We start from the raw sequence: 24,647 nt of genomic DNA, 5'->3' as shown, positions 1-24,647 counted from the left end.
AAGAATTGATTAAGTTTAAAAGCTTTTATTTTTTATGGGAAAATATTGTTGCAGTCATACAAGGCAGCTCCACAGGGGTTCAGGCCGCCTGGCATACCTCTGGGATTTCCCTTCTAATATGTTTGACTTCAATGACAAACATCATGCAAGTTTAATAAACTTTGCAAATTAAGCTGACAATAAGCTACAAAAAACAAATGTAATTTGAGGGAATCAATATTTTACATGAAAAAAAAATAAAGCAATGCTGAAAATAAAATCTTTTTCCTTGTCAAATGTAAATCCTTGTGTTATTTGTAGTGATACTTCAGTGGAACACATAAAATTCTCATCTCCACTGTGTTTGGGCCTTGAGTTTCTGTCTTAGTGGTATACTCCCTCTGACTCTCCTTGACCTGACAGATATTTTTCAAACCCGTTTAATTTACAGGGGTTTTAATTTATTTAACCACTCACATTGACTTCAGCATTATTTTTAAACTCTAGCTATGCCTGGTAAGGACTGCTCCGTCTAGTTTAGCAGAAGATGGAATATGTGTGTGCAGGGAGGCATTAAGTGGGCTGTAATGTCTGTGTGATTGCTGTAACAGCCCTGCTTGGCTTGGCTGGACTGGCCCACAGCAGCAGTCCCTGTCCTGGTTCATTTGGTCGTCTGGTCAGCTGTAAAGACGATTGGAACAGATTGCCAACACTCCCTAGAGAGACTTCAACACCGACTTGGCCAAGAAGCCTCTTGCACACTGCTCTACACGCGTGTGCTCTCACATGAATGCACAGACAGGCCGCTGCAGTAACTTTGGGAGCCCAGTCTTTCCACATTCTTTTTAACTCTGTTTCAGAAGAGGAAATCAGCTAACATGCTCGCCTGGCGAAATTTGGCATGATGGGCCATGTTTACAACTAGGAAGGAAGATTAGGCCAGATGGAAATGAGTATCTCTCCATCCTACCAGTGTGAAAATAAGACTCATCACCAATAACAGTCACGGGTAAACAAATCCTATTACCACTGGCCATCAGACCCTAGGTGTATGTTTGCGTGATCAGCCCGCTTAATGAAATTCCTTCCACTCTTCTGCAGGCAGAGAGAGGCCTTCTATCTGACTAATTCGCTCTAATTACTCTAATGAGCCACAGGTGATGATACAGTGAGACTGATTAATTAAATGGGAGGCCCCAATCAGGCATGTCTGATTATGCCAATCATACTGACTACAGACTAAATGAGATAACAGGAGACAGACGCACTTTAATTGAGGTATCAAAACTTTGTGGAATTCCTTATACCCTCACGCTCCGACGATGCCGAGAAAGATAGGCTGGTGGAATGACAACAAAGTTATTGTTATGTACACAGTATGAAGTCAATCAGCAGCTGCCGTCTGTATTACCACGGTGACCAGGAGTGCATACAGAGTAGAGAATACAAGCATTGGCTCCAGGTCTCATTCTCTGTGTAATAATTAAGAGTGTGAAAGCTAGAAAGACTTTGTTTACACTTAGTCCACAGTCACACATGCCAAATAGTCTGCCACTACGCCCTTAATCCAAACACCATGTACATCCACTGCTCTAGATTCACTACATGTTTTACACATTAGTCTAATGGAGTACTACCTTTGAATTCAAGCCAGGCATAGAAAATTGTGAATTCTTTTTTGTTACTTTAACACTATCGAGGTTAATCTACAGAGGGGAACAATATTTTAAAAAGAAAATATTAGCTTTCCCATGTTCATTACAACGTAAGAAACATTTTTACAGCCTTTGTACTTGCCATCCTGACACTGATGTTTGAGATGAAGTTTTTTTGTCCTGCCTGTGCAGTTACTAATCTTTCCTTTTATCTCCGACATGTCTGAGGCTGTTATGTGGTTATGATAGTAAACAGTAAAGGCGTCTGGAAAGATGTCTTATCTGAAATCTACGAGGTCTACCTTTCAAACCTCCCCCCTTCCCTTCCATCTCCCTGCACACCGTTCCAACTCCTATGAGGCTGACTGTTCTGTATGCCAAGCTTACTGTGTGGGGGTGGAGTCGTGGGGTGGCAGCTCAGTCAGGAGCGACAGCCACGCTTGCTACAACGACACGGTACATGATCACAGATCACAGGCACGCCCCCTCAAAACACAGCACAAGAGCAGCACAGATAAGAGACTGCAATCCTGGCTGCCTGTCTACCTTCCTACCTTTGACAGAGCAGGTTGCAGAACCTTAAATGTGCCAGCAAATGCTGTTTCCACAAACCACACAGGGTTTGAAGACGCAAGTCATATCTTCCTGAATCTCCGCTTTTACTTTTCCTCTCCCTCAGTGGAGTGAAAGCCACAAAGTTTTCTTTACTCCAAGATAACAATAGTTTTTGCAGTGACAACTGGGGGCTGAACGCTTTTTTCATGTGTGCTATGTGCAGAGCGGTTGGGGGTGGGGGTCAGCCTAACACTCTCCAGTCTAACAAGATGCCTGTGCTCCCTGAGCATTTTGCTCCTTTTTTTTTAACACAGATCCATATCTACAAACAGCACAGAAGCTGTCAAGATTCACCTCAGTGATGCTGACGCAAGCCTGGATCAAAAACTGCTTTTCCACACCGCAGCTTCGTTTGTATTGATCCATGTTTCTCTGCCGAGAGAATGGTTGTTGTTTTATCTCCCCAACATCCAAGCCTTAACTCTCTTGAAGCTTACTGAGAGCTAGTCATTATTTTGCTTGACCTATTGTCTGACAAGGGGATTCGGAGGCCTGTACTGAGCCTAAATACAACTATGAGACTAAGATGGTTTCTGGCATTGAGGAAGTGCAGCTCACTTGGTCTCATTTTGTAGAGTTCGAATTTAGCTGGAGGCCTGTGTCACAAAGGGTGAGTGGTGTGGTGAGTACAACGGGAGGAGAGGGGTATGGCGATATGCTAGGGTGTAATGCATTGGTGAAAGGGCAAGATTTTTCATCCCTGCGTTTACAGGGTGGAACGGCTAGGATATTGAGATCTGAGATAGGATCAGAGGGTAGTGAGCTGTTTCGGCTACGATAAAGGCCAGGCATTACAAACACAACCCTGATAGAGAGAAGGAGAGCGAACCAGAGAGACACAGAAAGGAGAGAGTATCACACCTCTCATCCCTGAATTAATGCCTCCATTCTGCCAGGAAGCCATTCTGTGCCAGTGAGAGGAGATTGGGGAGGGGATGAGTGCACAGATACAGACTAAAAAATGGAAACTGCTATCATGGAGAGGGGCGATAGGGATTAATCATGTCTAGAGGAAGAGAGGGGCTCTCCAAGACCTATAGCACATATACAAGCAAGATGCTTTTTTTCCCCTCTTTTTTTTACATTTTTTTTTAAACTCAAACATACATACAAGCATCCATCAGTGGATAATGACAGAGTCACAGGTGCAGGCCAGCGACGCAACACTGCAGACATCCACACCTTCCTACACTCATTTGCAATCTATTTTTAAACCTACTAAGTCTGTGACCCTTGACAATGGAGCAGTGTTCAAAGTTGCGCTGTTCTCAATTCGTTAGCCTATTTCATTTGTTGTAATTCACTTAGACTTCCATATAAGGACGATTAGCTGCTTCACGCTGTTGGCACATTTAGAGTACAGTGAGAAAGGTGCGCATCACTCTCATGTGGCTCTGCTACATTAAATCCCTACTCTGCATGAAGTCTTTTTTTCCACATTCTAATTTAGCCTTGTCTATCTGTTGTATCCAGTCATTTTCTAGACGCCTGATGACACATCAGCATGAGCTATGCCATGGCCTATAAAAACAGCATGTTGATTTCTGTGATAAATTAAAAGCATATATCAAAATGCCTTATCAAGTTAGACATATCTTTGTGTCTGGACTCGTTAATGTACCCTGTGCTGTCACTACTTTCTAATGTGGCCTTGGCTTTTGACTGAGTTTGACACCCAAAGTCTATACAATCAACGTCAACAGAACATGTCCTGGGGCTTAGTCTTACTCAGCCTTTATGAACAAGAGCTTTTTGCTCCGCTTGCATGACTTTTCAGTGGAAAAAGCAGAAAAACACAGTGAGAAGGAGAGAATAAGCATAGCTAATCCTTGCCATAATGACAGAATAATTAGCTTGCATTAGGCTAGTAATGAGTTGTAATTATATCATTTATTCTGTGTTGAGAGAATGTGATATAAAGCCTGCACAATGAAGGAAGAGGAATTGAGCTCAGTAGGAAGTAGAGGAGCATGTGTAAGAGCTCAGACTCTTGCTATTGATTGATCCGAACATCAAACGAACCACTAGAGTAATGGAGGGAGTGAAGGACAGCTAAAAGCTATTTGGAGCCTTCACTGCATAAAAGACTTGACCTGTTCCACACAGCCTACATATCAAAACCATCAAACAGCAATCAATAGACCAAAGCGGTCAACTCAACAAACCGTCACCCTACTAAAACATCAAACCCCCAGCCCAAGCATCAGATGATAGGCTACACTCAGCTTATCCATTACCATCAGATAAAGAGGAGATAAAACACAGAGCCTAATCCTTTCATGTGTCGTGACAGCCACAGCAGCCTCCGAGGCATTCCTTCAGTCTGGCTCTCAAATAGTTTTATGGCGGAAGGCAGCCATTCAGCCAGCCAGTCAAGGCTGTTCTGGTCTGTTTGTCTTATTTCACAGTTTACACGCTGTTTTATAGGTAGTTATTATGGTCGCCATGGTGATACCATACGCTTTTATGGTCTTTTGGTCTGAGGGCAGAGAGTGTAATAAACGAAAAAACACACACACGAAAACAAAGACTCACAAAACACACTCCTGCTGTGGAAAGGTCTCCTGTCCCCTCCCTTCCTCCCTCCCTTACTCTTTATCAGTCTCGCCAAATGCCTATCGCCCCACTTTCTGCTTCATGTGAAACATGGATAGGCAAACATAGATTTGTCCTCTCTCATTCCACATCTGGAGCTGATCAGAGGGCCCCCTGGAAGTTGAGGCCTCTGGGCCTATTAATAACCATACAGCTGAACTCAGGGTCAGACAGCAGTCAGCGGATGAGCCTGTGTCTACTAAACACATAGTCCCTTCCCCCTTCCTCAAGAGGACAACTCTCACTTTTAGAAATGAGGCAACAGGCTACACAGCTTAGCTATAAACATACAATTAAGAGACTTAACCAGGGTTTACAGTGACATCTCACCCTAAAACTCAAGATGGAGCTCACAAATTATGAACAAAAAAGTCAAACCTTCAGCTTTAAATTTCTGAATATATCTGGTCAGGTGTCTTTCAAAATAAGACTGACACACTAGTGTGACTAAACAGCCTGGTCATACTGTAAAATAGCTTCCTCCCTCCCTGCAGTTTTCTTTCTCACCTTCAATGTCCAAATAAGTTCAAGTTCAAGGAGGCTAAACCAGTTAAATGCAAGCCAGATGGTAAAGTCATCATCTGTTAACTCTAAAGGTTAGGCAAGTCAGACAGCCCAGGTCACACTGAGGTTGTCAGGGTCACAGCACCTCTGAACCATGGCTTCAGTCTGACAGCTGCTCAGGCCAAAGGTTAGGAGGAGGTTAAGGTGCCGTCTGATGACGTTCAATACATTTAATAGCTATTGGATATTGATTGTACAGAATTTCCCATGTTTCAAAGAACACAGTCATGGATGAGCCCTAAAGAAATTTCAATGAGGCAGCAGACAATTCCTGTCTAATATAGAGGTAGGTTACAACCATTTAAATTAATCTGATATGCAATACCATTATGTTCACGTACTTGCAAAGAAATTTCCTTAAAATCTTTCCACCTCAACAACTGGAAACACACAAAAGCTGCCAGTGCAGTTTCTCTAAGTTTACAGTACTCACATTTACTTCACTGCAGCAAAGTTTTCCCAACCTCTGACATAAAGCAAACCAGTAAAGAACATACACAATGCACAGAACAATCTGTAAAACGTAACCCACCCCCATTAAACACACACACACACACACACACACCTGTGAATACAGGGTAGTTGAATCATCATAATCAGTGGTAGTTTTTTTAGCTGAGCCAAGCCAGCAGTCTGTGTTATTTTTAGAGGGCTGACACAGAAGCAGGCCGTCCATGTACTCTGGGAGAGGGCAGCAGGACCATCAAAGCTCTGGCTGCTTTAAACTACCAGAATGGGAACGAGCTCAACATAAACATTGCAAATGTTTGGACACTTACAGAAATTAACATAGCTTAGATTCAGATCCATTACAGCTCCATTACTTACACATTAGATTTCTTATAACAAAAAAGTGCTATAATGTGTTTGTATGGAAATGACAAACTCGCTTAACTCACGAGCATCTATAACTGATATAACCCTGTTATGACAGAGAGGGGATTCTGTAAAACTAAAAAAATGAAACAAGATCTTAGGCTAAAGGAATGAAGGCTGTTTTGTTCTGTTGTGACTGAATGATTAAGCCTTTAGGCTAACTATGGATCCAGCAACAGAAGCCATGATTGACATTGAAAATTACACAGAGTGAGCTATTAGCAGATAGCCAGCCATATCATAATTCAATCCCTACACCATCAAAAGTGCACCAATATCATAATTCAATACCAAGAACCATTAGGCTGCAGCACACCAATATCATAATTCAATCCAAAGGCCATCAGCTCTTGCCAATATCATAATTCAATACTTGGACCATTAGGACACACCAATAGGCCTATTAGAATTCAATACCTATGGTCAATGATCTAATAGGACACTGATACTAGAGTCATGGGTTAACATGGGATAACGTCTCCACATATGGTCGCTGAGACCCTTTTTAGCCTAGACACCTCGATAACAGTGAGATAAACAACACTAAAATTAGTTGGGACAAGAGGCTCAGCAATAGGCTTAGCTTCAGCAGATACAAAAGACCACAGCAAAAAATTTCAACAGGTTTATGCAGAGGGAGACATTCAGGAAACAAAATTAAGCACGGCAATAGCTTCAAATGTAGATGTGCACTCAGGCAGATCTGTCAAAAATGCAGTCTCTGGTGTGTGACAATTTGCAGTTGGTCTAAATGATCACATTGTGGAACCTTGTGGAAATTAGTCTATTTTTTTTCTGGTTCACTGCCTCTGTTTATATTTCCATGTTAACGTGATGTTTCAGCTCTTCAAAATGCTGCAAATTCAATCCAGGCTCCATTTGCTGGGTCATCAGAAATGGGCACCTTAACAACCAATCAAACGGTTTCTAAAAGCTCAGATTTCCTTGGCTGCTTTAAGTCTGTTCTCACCAAAGTTGTCATTATTCAGTTACTTTCACCACAAAACTCTTAGGTTTCTACATTTCCCTCCAATCTTGATGTAATGTATATGGAGTGTAAATTTATTGTGAAAGACAGAAAATACACCAAACAACAGACACATTTACTGAAAATCAAATCAATTCAGCATCTTATTAACTATAATTAATTGTGAAATTCTAGGGTAACGTCTAAATCAATAGCATCATGCTAACTATGTTTATTTACGTTTAATTTTTATATATCCTTTTTTCTGCCATGGGCACACAGTTGCTTCAAGTCTTTAACACTCCAACGTTAAAAATCTTTAATTGACCTGCACAAAACTGAAATAGCACAATGATTCATGCTACGCCAAGAAAAAATACTGGCAGTTAAATGAATACTCCTATACTATATACAATAACGCAATAGTAACAGAGATAACTTAAGATATGTAGTAGGTAAATAAAATCAACAGAAGTACCAAAACAGTGCGGGACTGTACTGTTGGACTACATACGGATCTACACCCACTCCGTATGCACTGCACTCTGTGCCCAGTATTACTTAGTCAGTGATTTATGGACAACTACAGACATTATTCCCCCTAAAGGTATGATATAGTTTGTCAACTGCGACTTTGGGCTTAACAAGCAATAGCATTTAAGATAAAATTAAATCCAATAGACAAGTGTGACCAAAGTTTTTGCTTTCCACTGTCACCCTGTGCATACTCAGGATGGGGGATTGGATTGAAGTCCAGAGTCAATGTAATCTGATGGTTTTCCTTAACTAGGCTATTTATTATGAGCTGGCTCAAACTGATGTTTCTGTAAAAAGCTCTGACATGACATTACTGTGAAGTGGCACTATATACATAAAATGGAGTTAAATCGAATATATATATTTAAATAAAGTGGGCATCATTTTCTAAATCACAAGAGGGAGAATATCCTGAAGAAAATCTACAAACAAGAGAGGCCTTTGCTTTGTCTGCTAGAATACAGAGCAGCACAATAATGGATGCTTCTGTCATGAGATACGGTGAAACTCTATGATGCTGTAGGTGAGAGACTCCAGTGGGTCTGTAAATAATGCCTGACACTTCAAAATAGGCTTCTGGAAACTGCCCCCTCTGTTCTCTTTCATTCTTGCTGGTTGGGAAGTTTTTTTTTTCCTCCTTCTAAGTATGATAACTAAAGAGCTGCAACAAAGTTTTTTTTTTTTGGAAGGTGGTAGTACTAGTGCAAGTTACTGATCCCAGCTGGTTAAAAAAAAGTAAAGTACACAGACAAGTCTTTAAAGAGTAATAACAGATGTTTTACTGTAGATTTTATTGATGCAGTGGCTGCCAAGACATAAAAAACAGTCTATTTTATATTGGCTGTCAAACCCCAAAAAGCCTTTTTCTATTTTGAGAATTCCTGTAATGGCATAAATGTATACATATCCAATTATTTTGTCTGGGGCAGGGATTTAAAGCTATATGTAAAAACAAACAAACAAAAAGTTTCAGTACCCCATTAAGCCAAGCAAACTGTACTCAAATTACAAATCGTCATATATTTAAATGTTTCCTTGTCTATAATTTAAAAAACACGGAGGAAAAAAAAACCTTAATCACAGTTTATCACATTTTTTTCCCCAAAATCTGTTGGCTTCATCTGTTTAAATATCTCCATGTTTAGACCCTTTAAAGTGTTTCTATCTTTTGTTCAAACATTAAATGACAGAGATTTGAATTTCTTTCATCATGCCAAAGTATTTCAGAACGTAAATTACGACTGTCACACAGTACAATACATTTACTCTTGTTAGGTCAAATATACCCAGAATCTAGAAGAGATAACTTCTCAAATCAGAAGAATGAAGACACAGGCAAATTGCTGAGAGGCTGGCGAGTATGGGCCTCTGCTAAGAATTATCCACTGATAAGGTGAAACAACTTTTTTTTTTTTTTTTTTTTTGCTTTCCGAGAGCATCACAATTCCTTTAGTAGTAAAGAACATGCCTTCATATATTTCAACTAAAAGCTTTCAGAAAGTAAGATGGCAAAGACCTGACTGAAGCAGACTGAGGACAGACCAGAGACCTGACATGCACTCGTCCCTCTCTGACTCATGCTTAGTCGCTCACCACCACACAGTGAAACCTCAGTCCCAATGCCAGGTTTTGTCACTGGGCAGAGAAGCGGTTGGCTACAGTAAAAGCATGACGTGATGCCCCTTCCTCTGTGCTCCCCCAGCCTGTGCAGCAACAGAGGGGTAAAAATATCCCACCAGTGAGTTCAGACAACCAGCTCATAAATTAACACTAAAACTCCTGCAGACAACAGCGAGCCAGTCGTTGAGAGATTTATACCACTCAGGTTGCCACTGACCACAGCTCTGGGATCAGTTTACAAAACCCTTTTCCTAAATTTACCCATTAGGAGGTAGTGAATAAGAAAGGGGTCTAGATCAGTTTTCATCCAAGTCACTATTTAGCAGTCTGCTAACATAGTGAACTATTTTTCTAAGTGGCTCTAGGGTGCGTTTTTCCAGGAAATATTATGAGGTGAGATGTAGGCTATTAGTCTTAAATTGGGAATAGTACGGGAACTAAGTGGTCTGTTCTTAATTTTGTAAGCTTACACAGAAAATACAAGTTATAGGTTAAGGCGCAGCTATTCACTCATATCTTATTAAGGCCTGTAATGAAGTACCATCTTTCGTCGCTCTCAAGCAGAAACGCAATGTTCTAGCAAACTGCTTGACTACGTCAAAGGAAAAAAAAGGAAAAAAAAGAAAAAACAGGAGAGAAGAGTGATGATCCCCTCTAAAGAAACTCAACTCTGTAATGGACGGACAGGGATTACAGACGTTAAAACCTCCTCCATCTGTAATTCACTGTCACCCTGCCATCATCTCTGAATCACTGATCCACTTTGCAAGTGTGCAAGACCTTGCTAAAAGCATCACTGTTGCACCCATTTGTGTTTGTAGTGGTGGTGGGGTGGGGGGGCACAGACAACTTAACAGCTCGCTGTGCCGTTTCAAAGCACTCTCTGTCCTCTAACAACCACCAGCTAGTTTCTCACACAAGGAATGGGACATACTGATCAAATAGGATTTTAATGAACATCAGCATTTGGAGTCTGAGGAATAGATGGCTTAAAGCTACAGACGCTGAGGTGGAGTTGAGTTTTCATCTACAAAAAGAAACAAAAAACATTTCTTTGCTGATGCCCCTGACACAAACAAAACAGACTGTAAGTGTATAGTTCACACTGTCCATACAATCACAGGAGAAGCAAATGAGCAGGCAAGTAGCTGACAAGGCCATGTAGGCTCTGATCATATCATGCCAACCCCACATTATCCTCAAAAAATGGATAAGAAAAAAAAAAAGATTCTTCTCTGAAGGCTTTCCTCTCGGAGCATCTCAGTGGGAGGGAGAGTAAATAAGATGTCATCAATAATAGACAGTGAATGTTCTGAGCAGTTCTGCGCGTCCACACATACACACACACTCAAACATGCACACCAGCTCAGGCTGATTCCTATCCTGCAGACAGGCCTGCCAACCGCCAGCCTTTTTGCACACGCTCAGATTCACTGTCCTGACTAATCGCTTGTGATAGGGGCCTTTGCCATAATTACCCAGGGCCTTATCACAAACTTATGCGATGCATTTTTCATGTCCTGGCTGCTGGCGGTGCCTTCACTGTCCGTGCTGGCAGTCAATATACAGGGAGAAAAAAAAACTGATCTCAGACAAATTCACACACATACACACCAGTTCAAACGGGGCAAAATAGGTGAAAGCAGGGTGAAGGGCCAGAGAGAAGAGAAAAAAATATATATAAAAAGGAAGGGAGGGGGAGGAGAGGGAGGGAGAAAGATGGAGGGAGGGGGGCAGGAAGGGGGTGGGTGATAGATAGTGAGGAAAGACAAGAGAAAGCAGTCTCAATTTTTTTTTTTTTTTACATAATGCATGAACAAGGGGGCACGAGTAGGAGGACCAAACAGGATCAAATAAATAGAAGAAGTGAAGCCTTGATGATGTGGCGTAAGTGCAACACAAAGCCCGCTGGGAAGACTTGTTCACTGTCCTTTTGTCTACCCAGTCATAGGGGCATCATGACCTAAATAAAAGTTTAAATCCCAAGCCTGTGTAATTCACAAAATTATGTATGGACAATTTGGCTAGCCTACATAATGCAATCTTATGTTAATGACGACAGCAACTGGGCTACTAATATTTAAAAATTGTGATTTGAAATTCAGCAATGCATGTTAAATGCCACGAGAAAACACAACAGTACCATTGTCTGCATGTCTTGTGATAGGTCAAAGACACTAACATATTCACACACTGAACAGGCCCAATATTTTCCTCATATCCTTTCCAACGCCGTGGATCTCCACTGTGCACGCAGAGATTAGTAGCGCGCGTGAGAGTTGGGCATTTCTGGAGTTCATTATAATCACAAGGTCATGATCTATCACATTTCTAACATTCGTGGTTTTAATTATGTCCCGTCAACAAACACTGCCCCGTCCTGTCCACTTCCACAGACGTGGCAATGTCTCTATAAAAACCCTCACAGTGAATACCGTCAACGGGGAAGCCGACCAAAAAAAAAAAAAAAAAGAAAAAACCGGCCGAGTTGATCAGGAATAATCACGGAGACTAGTTCCTCATAAACTGTGTCAAACCGCTAGCCGAGAAGGCTGCTAATGTGTCCGTTCGGGTTAAACTAAACTTACCATTGTGACAGTAAAAAGCAGATAAAAACACAAGCAAAAAGCTGTTGTGTGCCTGTGCTGCCCGTCTCAATGGTTGGTGTCACCACAGCGCCACCGTATAATGAGTCGCACTTATTTTTTTCCCCCAAATTATCCAACCTTAAAGCGGCTAAAGCGTCGGGCTAACTACGGCTACTCGCTCCAGTAAAAGTTCAACAACACGCAATAAAGATAACCAGCCGAAAGCTTTTCGCCAAAGCGCTGCCGTTTTGCTTTTATTTCGGTGCATCCCCGCGGCGTCGCCCTGGCTTGCCCAGTTGCAGTGTCCGATCGATGTTGAATTGAACAAAGAGGATCAATTTCTGATCAGCGAGAGAGCCACTTTCATCAATGTGAGGAAGAGGTCTTGAATTCTCTTCCGAAACACCTCCGAGGCGGCCGCCGAAAAAACACAAAGCGCAGCCTCCGAGAGAGACGAGACAAGCGAAGCGACCAGAGGTAGAAGATTTAAAGAGAGGTTGAACTGACCTGTAGTTGTTGTAAGTCAAAGCGCTTCCAATATTGAAACATCGATCCTGCATTGGCCGCCATCTTGAGACATATTGAGACAGGAATGAGATGCTGATAGAGAGCGCGGGGGTTGGAGTTCAGTGGAGAGGACCGGGCGTCCGGAACACCCGGACCGGATCGTACACAACGCCCGCCACCACGACGCCAGGCGTGTGGAGCGGAGTCACGTTACAGATGTGTCACCTTAATAACGCCATTATAATTGCTTAAATAGCATTTTATCAACATTTAGATATTACAGGTAAACAACTGATCAGCTACTACATTGCTCCTATTTTTATTACTCTGAAAGACACTGTAGTGAGTGACTGAGAAGTCCACGTTTAATTTGTGATTTGTTTGATTATATATTACAAAGAGCAAAGATCATACAAAAATAATGCCAGGAGGGGTAAGTATTAGTATGGACGGCATGAAAAACAACGGGCCCCCCTGGACATACACGTGTTTTGTTTTGTTTTGTTTTGTTTTTTTGTTGTTTGTTTGTTTGTTTTTGTTTGTTTTATTTTTATTCTTAAAGATTAGTTGTAAAGACACTAAAACAAAAGTAAACACAAACCAGATACGAACTTGCAGATTTTTCTTCTTTCAAATGTTAATTTTAAAACTAATCTACCTGTATTTTTCTAGTTTTTAATTGCTTTCTCAGACCTTTCTTATCAATTTATGTTTTATCTCAGTATGTCTCTTTGCTAAATTTATGGGAACATTTTATTTACTTTTCATCCACTTGTGTGTGTAACACCTGTTTTGGCTCATTTTGGTGGTTTTACATGGTTGTCTCCTTAGGAATCTCAACTCTGTTTAGTGTTTTTGCTTGTTAAATTTGCAAGTTGAATCTCCTTATTACCTCAGCCTTGGCTCGCAGATTGGCCTTTTTTTGTCAAATGTTCATTTGCTAAAAATGTTGGTTTTATAAATTAATTTGGCCACTTTTCTCCTATTTGTTATAATTGCTATACTTTAATTTTTGTAGTTGTTTCAACATTTTAGTTTAGTTTTATATGTCTGTGTAAACACTAAGACAAAAGGAACCAATTTCTTTATGTTTATGGCAAGTTTTTAGCAATTGATATTTTGTATTGGTTTGTCAATTGCTTTGCATTTATTATTATTTGGTGTCACTTTTAAAGTTTCTGCGCAGTCATCTTCTTGTCTGGCTGCTTTCCATCTCATTCAGTGCCAATATTTTGAAAACATACTCTGTTCCAATAATTCAGATCCATAACATTTTTTCATTTCCATTCTTACGGTCAGATTAAAAAAATAAATAAACAGCTTCTGCTTTTTCCACCAATTTCAAACAATCCTCCATTATTATTGCAGGTTTTTAACAAAATATAAATTAATTAAACTTGAATGTAACTAATTAACATATTATGCAACTTGAAGTTTTGCTGAGAACTGATCAGTGATAGGGCCTAGGATGGACTGGCGACCTGTCCAAGGTGTACCCTGCCTTTCGCCCAAAAGACTGGGATAGGCCCCAGCCCCTCTGCGACCCCTTATCAGACTAAACGGTTAGGATAATGAATGAATGAATGAATGAATGAATGAACGAATGATCAGTGACAGAAAAATAAACAGTCCTTGTAATTTAAGGACTTACATGTTTTCATTTTCATTTATTGTTGTTAATAGATGATCCAAACTAAACTTGGTTGTGATTTGTTGAAGATGGAATGGAGTTAAATTCAGCTCAAGGTAATTTCAAGCCCATCATTTTTTCTATGCGGAGTCATTTATTTTTATACGTCAAGCCTGATATTTTCATTCTTTTCAAACACAGACATTAATCATATCAGTTTAGAAAATAAGCTTGTTGTGTTTGCTAATCCAGCCGAGTGGAGACTGCAGCAGGCAGCCCAGTGGTCATAGTGTCAGTGTGCATACATATCTGTTGTTGAAGTGACCTTGAGCAGTGCACTGAACTGGCTGCTCCTGAGGCATCACTCCTGCTGACCATGTCCTCTGACCCTCTCAGTGTGTGTGGACGTGCCTCATAGGAATATGCAAAGAATCTAATTACACTGTATGTATGGTGTGCCCTAAATTCCTCTGTCAAACTGTACTGCTTCATTCCCCATGGAAAAAAAAAAGGTTCACCCTTAAACCGCTCTGCACACCAAACCCCAGCCGAGCTGCTCAGGTTTATCAGGGTGACACATCTGCAGTACACATTGTTTTCATTTTTAGCACTTTGTGGCTTCCCAAATTTAAACTTGTGGAGTGTGTTGCAGGGTGTGTGGAAAATCCACACCCATATTCACACTTTAGAAGACTTTTTTTTTTTTCTCTCTCCCTCTCTTTTTTTTTCTTGTCAATGCTTGGAGCATTTACCAAAAATATTTCATAGCTTTATTTATCTCCCACCAATCATTTTAATTTTTTCACAGTCATTGCACTTTAATTGCATTCACTAAAAATAACATGAGAATTTGCCATAGATAATAACACCTCTTTTGCTGCATTTGTATGGATACAAAGGTGGGCATTCTTATGTGCTGAATTACCTCGACTTTCAGGCCATTACTTGATTTGATTTCAAGCTGTTTGTGTCCCATCCTAGAGTATAAATGGTGCTCAGTTCTAAACTGATATGCTGCTGAAATAGCTTTGCCTTATTTCAAACTTCATTTATAACCATTATACAACATCTTTAAGGCTGACTGCAGTCATCTCATCACACGCAATCACATGTGTTGAATTAAATACATTAAATTACAGACACTGAATACAAGAAATAGATGCATATGTTTGGATTTTATCATTAATAACGGCAGTATGATTCACATTACTTGTGGGAATTCTTTTACAACCCAGTCTGCAACTGATCCACACAATGAGTGCTTTTACTTTACTTTTCAGAGAAAATGCTGCTTATGAGCTGATGTATCCTGTGTTTAATCCTCTCATTTCTTTCCCTTTGTTAATCAGTGTTACCCTAGCTTGGCCTCTGACTGGTGATGCTACCTATCATTAAGCCAAACCAGAAATACGGGTCTGAGATAATCCGTACGAGCTTAGTTGCTCTGCAATGTGTCCATTATGCTGTATTTGTATAGTTATCTCCTGCCATCACACAAAGAAGACACCCTAAAGGAAACCTGATACATGTTATGCCACCAACATTACTGTAACTAGAAAAACAGGAAAATAATTCAACAAGTTCCCGTCAGTGTTGGCATTTGGGAGAGGTCTTGAAGTTGATGACTTTTTAATACTGTTGAGTATTTATTTTAGAAACAGTTAAATATTTAATACAATGTCTAGTGAATTGGAATGTGTACATTAGTTACACATGTTATGCCTTGCCAACATGACACTAAAAATACCACTGCAAAGCTGGAATATGTACCTGACATTGGATAATTAAGTCTCTAAAAGTGACAAGGATCGAACAACGCTCATTACACATTTTAAAGACAGCAGTATGTAAGTTATTATATATTGTGCTTTTATGTGTACTTTTATTTAAAAGTGTTTGTTCTTAAAGGAGATTAATAAACTTATGTGTGTTTTTGTCTACTGTCTGTAAATGAAGTTAACTTTGACTTAGAGAAAATCTCCTTAACATAAAGTCCTTTACACTCTCATTATATTGCGTGATCTGTTGCAAAATAATGAAGATATATCTACCCCATTCAAACTGTGCAGGGAAAGCCTTACATCTATAAACAGCAACATTTCAACTGTGCATTTTAGCACATCGTCTCCATGAGAACTTGACTGGAGCTTCTTGAAGATCTGCAAGTCTTTGAAGCGGCAGGGGGTTCGCAGTGCACAGTGTAAGTTAGAACAATAACAGAGTTGCCAATCTGTCTGCAAATAACTGTTCCTGCTACACAGATTCATACACATTTGCCATGAATGATTTGAGAGGGATTTTTTTTATTGCATACTACAGTAAAATTAGAGGAGGAAAAGCAAAAACAGCATAAATTGTTTGTGACAAGGACAGCAGTCGGAACATGTTGGTGCCTAGAGATTTAAAAAGCCTCATCAGCTCTTGTGCATTTGGTTAAAGTTTAAATATAGCAAAATAAACACACATTCTTTGTGTCATTGCTATTATACAAGTAGATCTGCTACCGTGCCAGAGCTACAGGGTATGAAATGAAACAGCCTTTCTGTCCTTTAGCTTTCCCACTTTTCTCTGTTTGGTCCCTTTGCCTCCTGCTCATTGACTCTGCCTGTAAGGTGCTTTTAGCGGTCCTTGTGTGGCCGGGTTAGAGACGGATGTGAGGCCCTTGGGAGCCGCAGGCAGAGTGCAACACTGATCATGTCAGACAGGCTGGGGAGGCTGCATAAGATCATCATCACCCAGCAGTGGAGTGAATCGCCGCAGTGGCACTTTCACACAACCTCTGACCTCCAGGGTAACCTCTCAGGTCATGATCAAGGTCAAGGGTCAGCTAGGGCCTCAGTGATCAGCTCAGTTGCAGGCTTCTCCTGCTTCTTCTTCCTTTTTTTCCTCCTCATTTTATTCTACATTTACCCTTTCATTTTATATCTTTTCTCTCTCCCTCATCTTCTGTTTTTTTTTTTTTTTTTTTTTTATTGCTCAGGCTTTCCTTCACCAGCCGGGACCAATTGAGACATGCTTTCCCCTGGGAGTGCAAAAAGGAAAGCAAGAGAAAATCAATACGGAAGATGAGTGATAATCTGGAGGTCCTATCAACAACTGAATGCTTCTGTCTGTGCTGGTATTCACACAAGAACACATACAGACACAGTGGGATAAGTTTAAGGAAAATAGTGATGACAGCAGTAAACACATGTCTGGAAAATGTTCAAACTGTTAGTAAGGTTAGTCGTCTTATACTTTCAGGGGTTATATACAAAGAAAAAAATTGATGATTCATGTTATCTTGTTTTCAATGAGAACTTCATATTCATCCGCATGTGATCAGTTCCAGTGATCTTTGATATAAAAGAAAGACAAAACTGATCCCTTAAACAAGAAATGAATGAACAAAAAAGTTGGCCTTTTTATCGAGCAAAGGTGAAAAGGGAAAAAAAATGAAACAAGCATAAATGTCAAGCTTCATTACTATAATTTGAGCAGTGCAAAATGCCACCGTATCACCAAACAATTCAGCTTTAATTATGGCTGGTTTCCAGCAGCAGTCGTGTGCTTTTGTGCTGCAAAGAAAGGATCCAAATGAATGAAACTGAGCTGGATTAATTAAACTAATTCTTATACTGTATGCATTTTTATGTTTTCATGGACCCTTGCTTTTTTCTGTAGACAGCCATACATGTTTATAATGTTAAGCCTCACCATGCTGACATGTCATATAAGACTGCTGTGTTGCCTCCCATCACATGATAACCGTAGGCAGGACATTCAATGATCGCCCTAAAATAGCACTGTTCAGATGAAAGGAAGGATAAATAATGCAGAAAGAATGCAAAATCTCTTATGGGGATAACTAGTCACACACACATGCACACATGAACAGAGGCTGCATGGTGAAGAAAAGTGAATGAATGTAACAGGAAGGAGGAGGACCCAGTGGAGACACACATGCTTCTTACTTCATCTCCTCCCACTCCTCCTTGTCTCCCTTTTTTTTCCACACACAGTCAGTTTTCATGACATACTCTGCGTCTATGGGGAGGAATAATGTTGTCCCAGCTACGGCATGTTTTTCCTGCCCACCAGAGCTCAGGCACAACACAGTGCTGGATTCCCAACCCTACCACCTCATCATTTTTTCATGAGGTTTGATCCGAACACCTTCACATGGTGACAACAACCTGAAGAGATGATCCTTTTACATGCAGAGTATTTTGCCACCAACGGAAAGACAATGTTTTTGTTTTGTTTTGTTTTGTTTTTTGCTTCATCCTTGCATTTTTTTAGGTTAGATCATCAAATTAAAACTGTGAGTCATTTATTAACATTTCTGGTTTGAGGGTGTTGCAATGCTGGGTCATATCTAATAAATAAAACATTCAAGACAAACCTTTTCAAAGTCTTGCTGCTGCATGCCTAATTTTCAGTTGGGATGTTTATTCATTTGCTAAATTAAACATGAGTGTTTTGAGAAAAATCCTGGTGTAACTACGTTGAAAAGATTGCACGGGCTTTGTATTTGTGTAGGGAGACACCTAGTGGTGGAAGATACGAGTAGCTACATTACAGATCCAAGGTTGATGGACTCCTCATGTGGGTTATTGACACGTACAAAACTCTCCACTTAAAGCCCATTAAGTCAGATGCATTTTTTTCCTCTTATTATAAATAAATGAGAGTTTATAAGCTATAGGTATAAAACTTGTAATTATTTATATCCAGTTGAGCTAAACTCTGCTGCCCAAGCTGAATGGAAAAAGCTGGCTCTTTGCTTATGAGGAAAAAGTTTGCTAATTCCATCAGCAGGATACCGCGCCTTGGATCAAGGTGTTTACCCAACCCGAAAGTAACCGGAAGGCCCCTCCAATAGTCAACAGGCCTCACAAAAGCCTCTTTCAGCTGTAACTGGAACCCCGAGCGACGCTGCCACGTCCAAATGTTTTTGAATGTACTCCTCTGAGGGAAATGTTTTTCACTTTATCATGACCATGAAAATGACCCAAAACAACGAAGCGGGACATATGAGACAAGAAACAATGCAACAAAATCCTACTGGTGTCAGATACTTGCTGATTGTATTCTAACCACGTAGTGCTGACAGCCTTTTACTGCACCTGACCTGCCACACCTGAAGGATTTACAAAGCAGGTAATTTGGGTGTGCCAGTTGACTATATGGGACCAGGATCGTTTCTGTCTTCTGATTTCTCAGAACAAAGTGTCACTTTGTGGACAATAAACAAGCTGCTACCAGCAGAGGTTGGGGGGGATTTTAAGGGCGAGGGGCGTCGATGGGAGATTGTGCTCAGTGGAAACCAGCTGGCTCTACAGTCACCTCTCCTGCAACCAGTTTGTTGAGTTTATCCCCGCGGAGGAAATGCTGCGTGCGTCTTCTCAAACGGATCTCTCCCTCCGCGCGCCTGGCAGCTGTAGGCTTTGTGCTACTCCTGGGACTCTGCGTCTTCTACAGGCCCAGTCATTATACACCTGAACCGTCTCTCTCTGTGGAGGAAACCCAGGTAACGCTTTTGATATGGACGCATCCCTTTGGTCTGTATCGCCAACTTCCCGACTGCCAGGAGGCGTATCAGATCGGTGGTTGCACGATCACCGATGATTTAAACGCGTACTTCGAGGCTGATGCCGTGGTCATTCACCACAGGGAGATCGCCAGCGGCTCCGTTGACCTTCCACCTGAGCCGCGACCACACGCGCAAAAGTGGATATGGATGAACTACGAGTCTCCCTCCCACACACCAAAGCTGTGGCGTTTCGAAGGGGTATTCAATCTCACATTGAGTTACCGGACAGACTCTGACATTTTCTTGCCTTATGGATATCTGGTTCCCCGTGCGCGCGAAGCCAGGGGTCTCCCTACCCATTTGGCAAAACCGCTCTCCATAAAGTCCCACTCAGACCGCCACCGGTACCGCTTCGTCGCCTGGGTCATCAGCAACTGGTCAGACAGCCACGTGCGCGTGGCTCTTTACTACGAGCTCCGCCGGTACATCCGTATCGATGTGTTCGGGAGCGCGGGCCATCCGTTGCCAAAGGGCAGCGGCAGCGTGGTACAGCTGATCGAGGGGTACATTTTCTACTTGGCGCTGGAGAACTCACTGCACACCGACTATGTGACGGAAAAGCTGTGGAACGCCGTGATGGCCGGTGCTGTACCGGTGGTTCTGGGTCCGTCCAGGCGGAACTATGAGCGCTTCCTGCCCCCCGAGGCATTCATCCATGTAGACGACTTCGCTACGGTGCAGGAGTTGGCGAGATACCTAGTGATGGTGAGACGAGATCCAGCCAAGTTGAAGCGGCACCTGGAGTGGAGGGGGGGCTACAGCCTACGTCAGCCTCTTTTCTGGGACGAACACTACTGTACTGCCTGCAGGGCGGTGAGGAAAGCCAGGGGAAAGACTGATGTGGTGAATGAGCTGACGCAGTGGTTTAACTCGTGAAAACTGTCAGCATAGTTTTATTTTCTCTTCTTTCTTTATTCTTGTTTTTTTTTTTTTTTTTTTTTTTTTTTTTTTTTTTTTAAGAAGTGAATACAAAGCTGAGGAACCAAGCACAACTTTATGAAGGAGAAACAGGCTCACTGTCCACCTGCTGCTTTCAGAGTTTACTAATTATTAAATCTATTTGTCTTTGTGAGACAACGTGACATTTTTATTTTCATGTGGTTTTAAGCTACCCATAAAATGACAATGATTTTTTTGTCTAACTGAATCTGCTCTTATTGAGATCTTACTGCTGATGTTATATAAGATAAAAGTAAGACTGTGACCTTATTTTCAAATGAATCTATATTTTGCATGTCTTCGAATTTGTTTTAATCTGTTTAACCCACGTTGCCAACAAGAGCCAGTTTTGTACCAGATGTTTACAGTTTCAGTCTCGTTTTGAATGTGTTTCAAAACTTGTTTCCCCATATGTTCACACATGCATAGCCTACATGAGGATCAGCTTGAGAAAGGAATCAACTTGTCTAATACTGGTTATCTAATGCAGGTTTCAGATCCTCTTACGTTTTACCTGAAGGTGAAATTGTAGAGATTAAACCCATTAAACACTTATGAGGAATATCAAGGAAGTAGTGGCTTGAAGTCACATGTTTGTATTATGAACAGTTTCATTGCAACACTGTTCCTGGTCTAAATAAATTATTTTACATCTGCTGTTATGCCATAAACCTGAACTTTATGATGGTCTGTGACTTTGTACCGCAAAAGATTTGAACTTCAGCCTTTTGTTTTACTTTGCTCTTTATAATTGCTGTGTATTGCAGAGGCACAAGGCAGGGTATAGCAATGCACAAGCAAAAAGGGAGGAAATTGGCGAGCACGTGTGCCTCGCGAGTCATTTGATACTAGTTTTAAAAAAGCTGTTATTTGGATCATTTACATTTTACACCTTTGTGATAAGAGCCCTGACACAGAATTAACACATTATGCTGTCAAATGAGACATTTTTTGCACCCAGGACACTCATAATAAGCTAATTCCCCAACAGCTGCTGAAACCACTGATGTCTATTAACAAAAATGGTTTCATATGGCCGGAACAGTTCGACTCCTCATCCTGATCCAAATCCCAGTCCTATGAGTTCAATTATAAGTCACGCTATTGTTTTTTTTATACCTTCAAAGTCCAATAATATGCTGCACTCGCATAACCAGAATTTTCTTATTTTTTTAATCCTCCAGATGGCAAACTCCACTTGAAGGTGTGAACAGATTTATCTTTACCATGCAGGCTCACATTGCTTTATAGTTAGCATCAGCAAAGGGCTTTCCTTAGTGTTTTTTCTGTTCTCATTTGAAAGGAAGATTCAGACAACAGTTACAGGCTGACTAGCATACCTGCAATGCTTATGCATTTACTCCCTTGCAAATATTTTGCTGCTTAGCAACAGCATAATCAATCCAGACAAGGACACAATGTTTGGTTTAGGAGTATATAAGCTTATACTGCAATTCTAAGTGGAAATCAGCTGCAAGTTAAGTATAATAAGCATTTTAATTTACTCATGACTGACAAGATTATTTTCTAGGAGCAAAACTCACAAACGTCTCCAGCTTTGGAAATGTTTCTGCTTAGTGATACTGGTACTCATGTAAACTGGTGTGACTGTGAAAACCACACTGAACAATTTCTATCAGCAGATGGTCATGTCTGTTAAGTTTTATAAGCATTAACAATGTCAGATAGAAGAAAGCTCCATTGTTGTTGGCAACGGCAAATCCAAAGGTTCTGAGAGATTTGGAGACGTAAACTGTGCTCCTCTTGCTGTAAAGAGCTGCATTACTGCAACCTGCCAATGTGCTGTCTTCTTTTGTAAGCTTTCTCACATGTGGACTAGAACAGAGATTATATTCATGAGAGCCACTTGAGGAACTAATTTGTTTCCCGAAAGGGTTTTGTACTCATACTATATACAAAAAACTCTGTAGAGTAGCAATACATACATATCATGTAAGTTTCCTTGAATTTGATTCTATATTTTTGTATGTGAAAGGCATATTCACAACACTGTTTACAGCTGTCTCGTAGATTAATAATTGCAGATCAAATACTGTAATTTTACTTTTTACTGTGATATAAAACTGATAGCTTTAAATCTCAATCAACAGACACTTGTTCATTTATTCGCTCCTTTTAGTTTTGAGCTCGAAGTTGATGTTTCCACATTTTGCAATGGTATGCTTTGATGGATTAAAGGACTCATAGCATTAAATGAGACATTTACTTAACTGTCATATGATGTGTACAATATAGTCATAATTTTGCATTAAGCATCAAGATACATAGTGCACTATGCAGGTCTGTGTAAGCTAGCACTTTGAAGTTGCAGTTTTACCTTGTTTTATCAGGAGCCCACCCTGAGCAAGTGATTCCCAATGCCTTCAAGGTCTTTGACCCAGAAGAAGATGGAGGGAGGACAGGGAGGGTGGAGCGTAATGCTTTCAGAGGGATTCATCACACAGAAAACTTAAAGTAATTCATAGCTAAAAGATAAATTGTTGCGCAGAAAGACGTAGATCATGGAAATCTTGGTCAGTGAAATACTGATTACAGTTAATTCAAAGAGCTGGAGAAAATAATTCTTCTTGCTTGTTGCTCCCCTGCAGGATGAAATATTACCTCATGTCACAGGCTGACAAGTTTACGAACCATGAGGTGAGTAGTTGCTTGGCAACAAGGTGAAATATTGCATGTATCAATATGAGATAGTGATTCAGTGATACAGTCACCACACATTTGAGTGAGTTCAAAGTGACCGTTGATGAATACCCAGAATATAAGGCCATATCATTTGGTTTTAAACTCTGTAACTACCAGATAAAGCTTTTTACAAAGATCCTTCTCAGCTCTTTGCCAGTCGTCCTCGTCAGAAACGGTGCCATTCATAACCTACATGGCCCCTGGCTGGAGACGCGGTAATCTCATTTGTACAGCAACAGATGTTTCTCTTAAAAACATCCGTTAACTGTGGAGTGAAAAGTCTGTCTCTCTTTCTCCCAAGAGATCAAAGAGACCAGTATAATCACTATGAAATCTGATGTATTTGTACTGGTTTGAAAGGACATATTGACTTACAGTAGGCTCACCATGTTGTGAAATGTAAACACTCTCCTTCTCTGTCCCTTTCACAAAGACGGAACATATTTTATGAGGAGGCCTTTATGTTCTGTACATCAAAAGCCTGCACAGAAGGAGGAAAGAGAGAAGAAAATGCATATGAAACAACAAAACCCCCAGACAAATAAACAGCACATTGTTCCCATGGCAGCGTGGCACATTAATCTGATGGCTGGTTTCCCATGGCTGTGTCTCACTGCCCCATAGACCTCCACTCTGTCTCACTGATGGCTCCTGTGATTGCAATCATCCATCTTACTGTCAAAAGCAAAAAAGGGCAAGAAAGGGGAAATCACACACACCATCTCGTTCCCGCTCCCTTGTGTCCAGAAAACAAGCCTCCCCGCTGTGAGAAGAACCAACACATGGACCACAGGCCCTCTGCGTTGCGCCTATGCTTGTATGATTAACAGAGAGAACATGTGTGGGTGTGCATTTTTGGTTGTCTGTGTCTGCACTGTGCTGCATGATCAGTCACTTGAGTGTACGTGGGGGAGCGGTGGACATGTCTGATCTTGCAGCTGATCAAAAGCACCAGAGAGTTGTTCCCTTGTGGCCATGCAAGCGGGCCTCATATCAACACGTCTCTGTTCAGTAGACAGGAAAAACAAGAGGAGAGAGACAAAAGAGGAGGAGGGGAGAGGGTACACAAGGAGAGAGACAGAAACAAGCAGGCAAAGCAGAGATGAAAGGATGCATAAAGAGTCCAGAGTGAAGGATGACAGTGATACATAACCACACTTATCTCCTTCTTCTGATGAGCTAATTGAATGGCAAAAGTCAGCTCCGTATTTGTAGATGTAAAAACATCTGTGATCCCTCTCCGCAAACGTGACAGCTATTCACATTGTAGATTTTTAGAAAACCCTTTCAAGTAAAC

General features: G+C 40.9%; 2 protein-coding genes across 4 annotated transcripts in view; one reads left to right on the top strand and one right to left on the bottom strand.

Moving 5' to 3' along the window:
- The window catches only part of cux1b (cut-like homeobox 1b), a 63,119-nt gene extending 50,528 nt beyond the window's left edge, over nucleotides 1–12,591 (bottom strand). For all 3 annotated transcript variants that reach the window (XM_079246369.1, XM_079246367.1, XM_079246368.1), the window contains exon 1: nucleotides 12,504–12,591. In XM_079246369.1, the coding sequence (XP_079102495.1) occupies nucleotides 12,504–12,566 (63 nt within the window). In that variant the 5' untranslated portion in view covers nucleotides 12,567–12,591. The remainder of the gene's footprint in view (nucleotides 1–12,503) is intronic.
- Nucleotides 12,592–19,417: 6,826 nt separating this feature from the next.
- Nucleotides 19,418–20,584, top strand: LOC306760179 (alpha-(1,3)-fucosyltransferase 4-like; the record flags this gene model as incomplete). Its single annotated transcript, XM_079245972.1, has 1 exon — nucleotides 19,418–20,584. The coding sequence occupies one exon, from the start codon at nucleotides 19,418–19,420 to the stop codon at nucleotides 20,582–20,584; it is 1,167 nt and encodes a 388-aa protein (XP_079102098.1).
- Between the last annotated feature and the right edge of the window lie 4,063 nt (nucleotides 20,585–24,647).

Source organism: Telmatherina bonti (assembly GCF_933228915.1).
Source record: "Telmatherina bonti genome assembly, chromosome: 9".
NCBI lineage: Eukaryota > Metazoa > Chordata > Actinopteri > Atheriniformes > Telmatherinidae > Telmatherina > Telmatherina bonti.
This window is presented reverse-complemented; position numbering and strand designations above follow the sequence as displayed.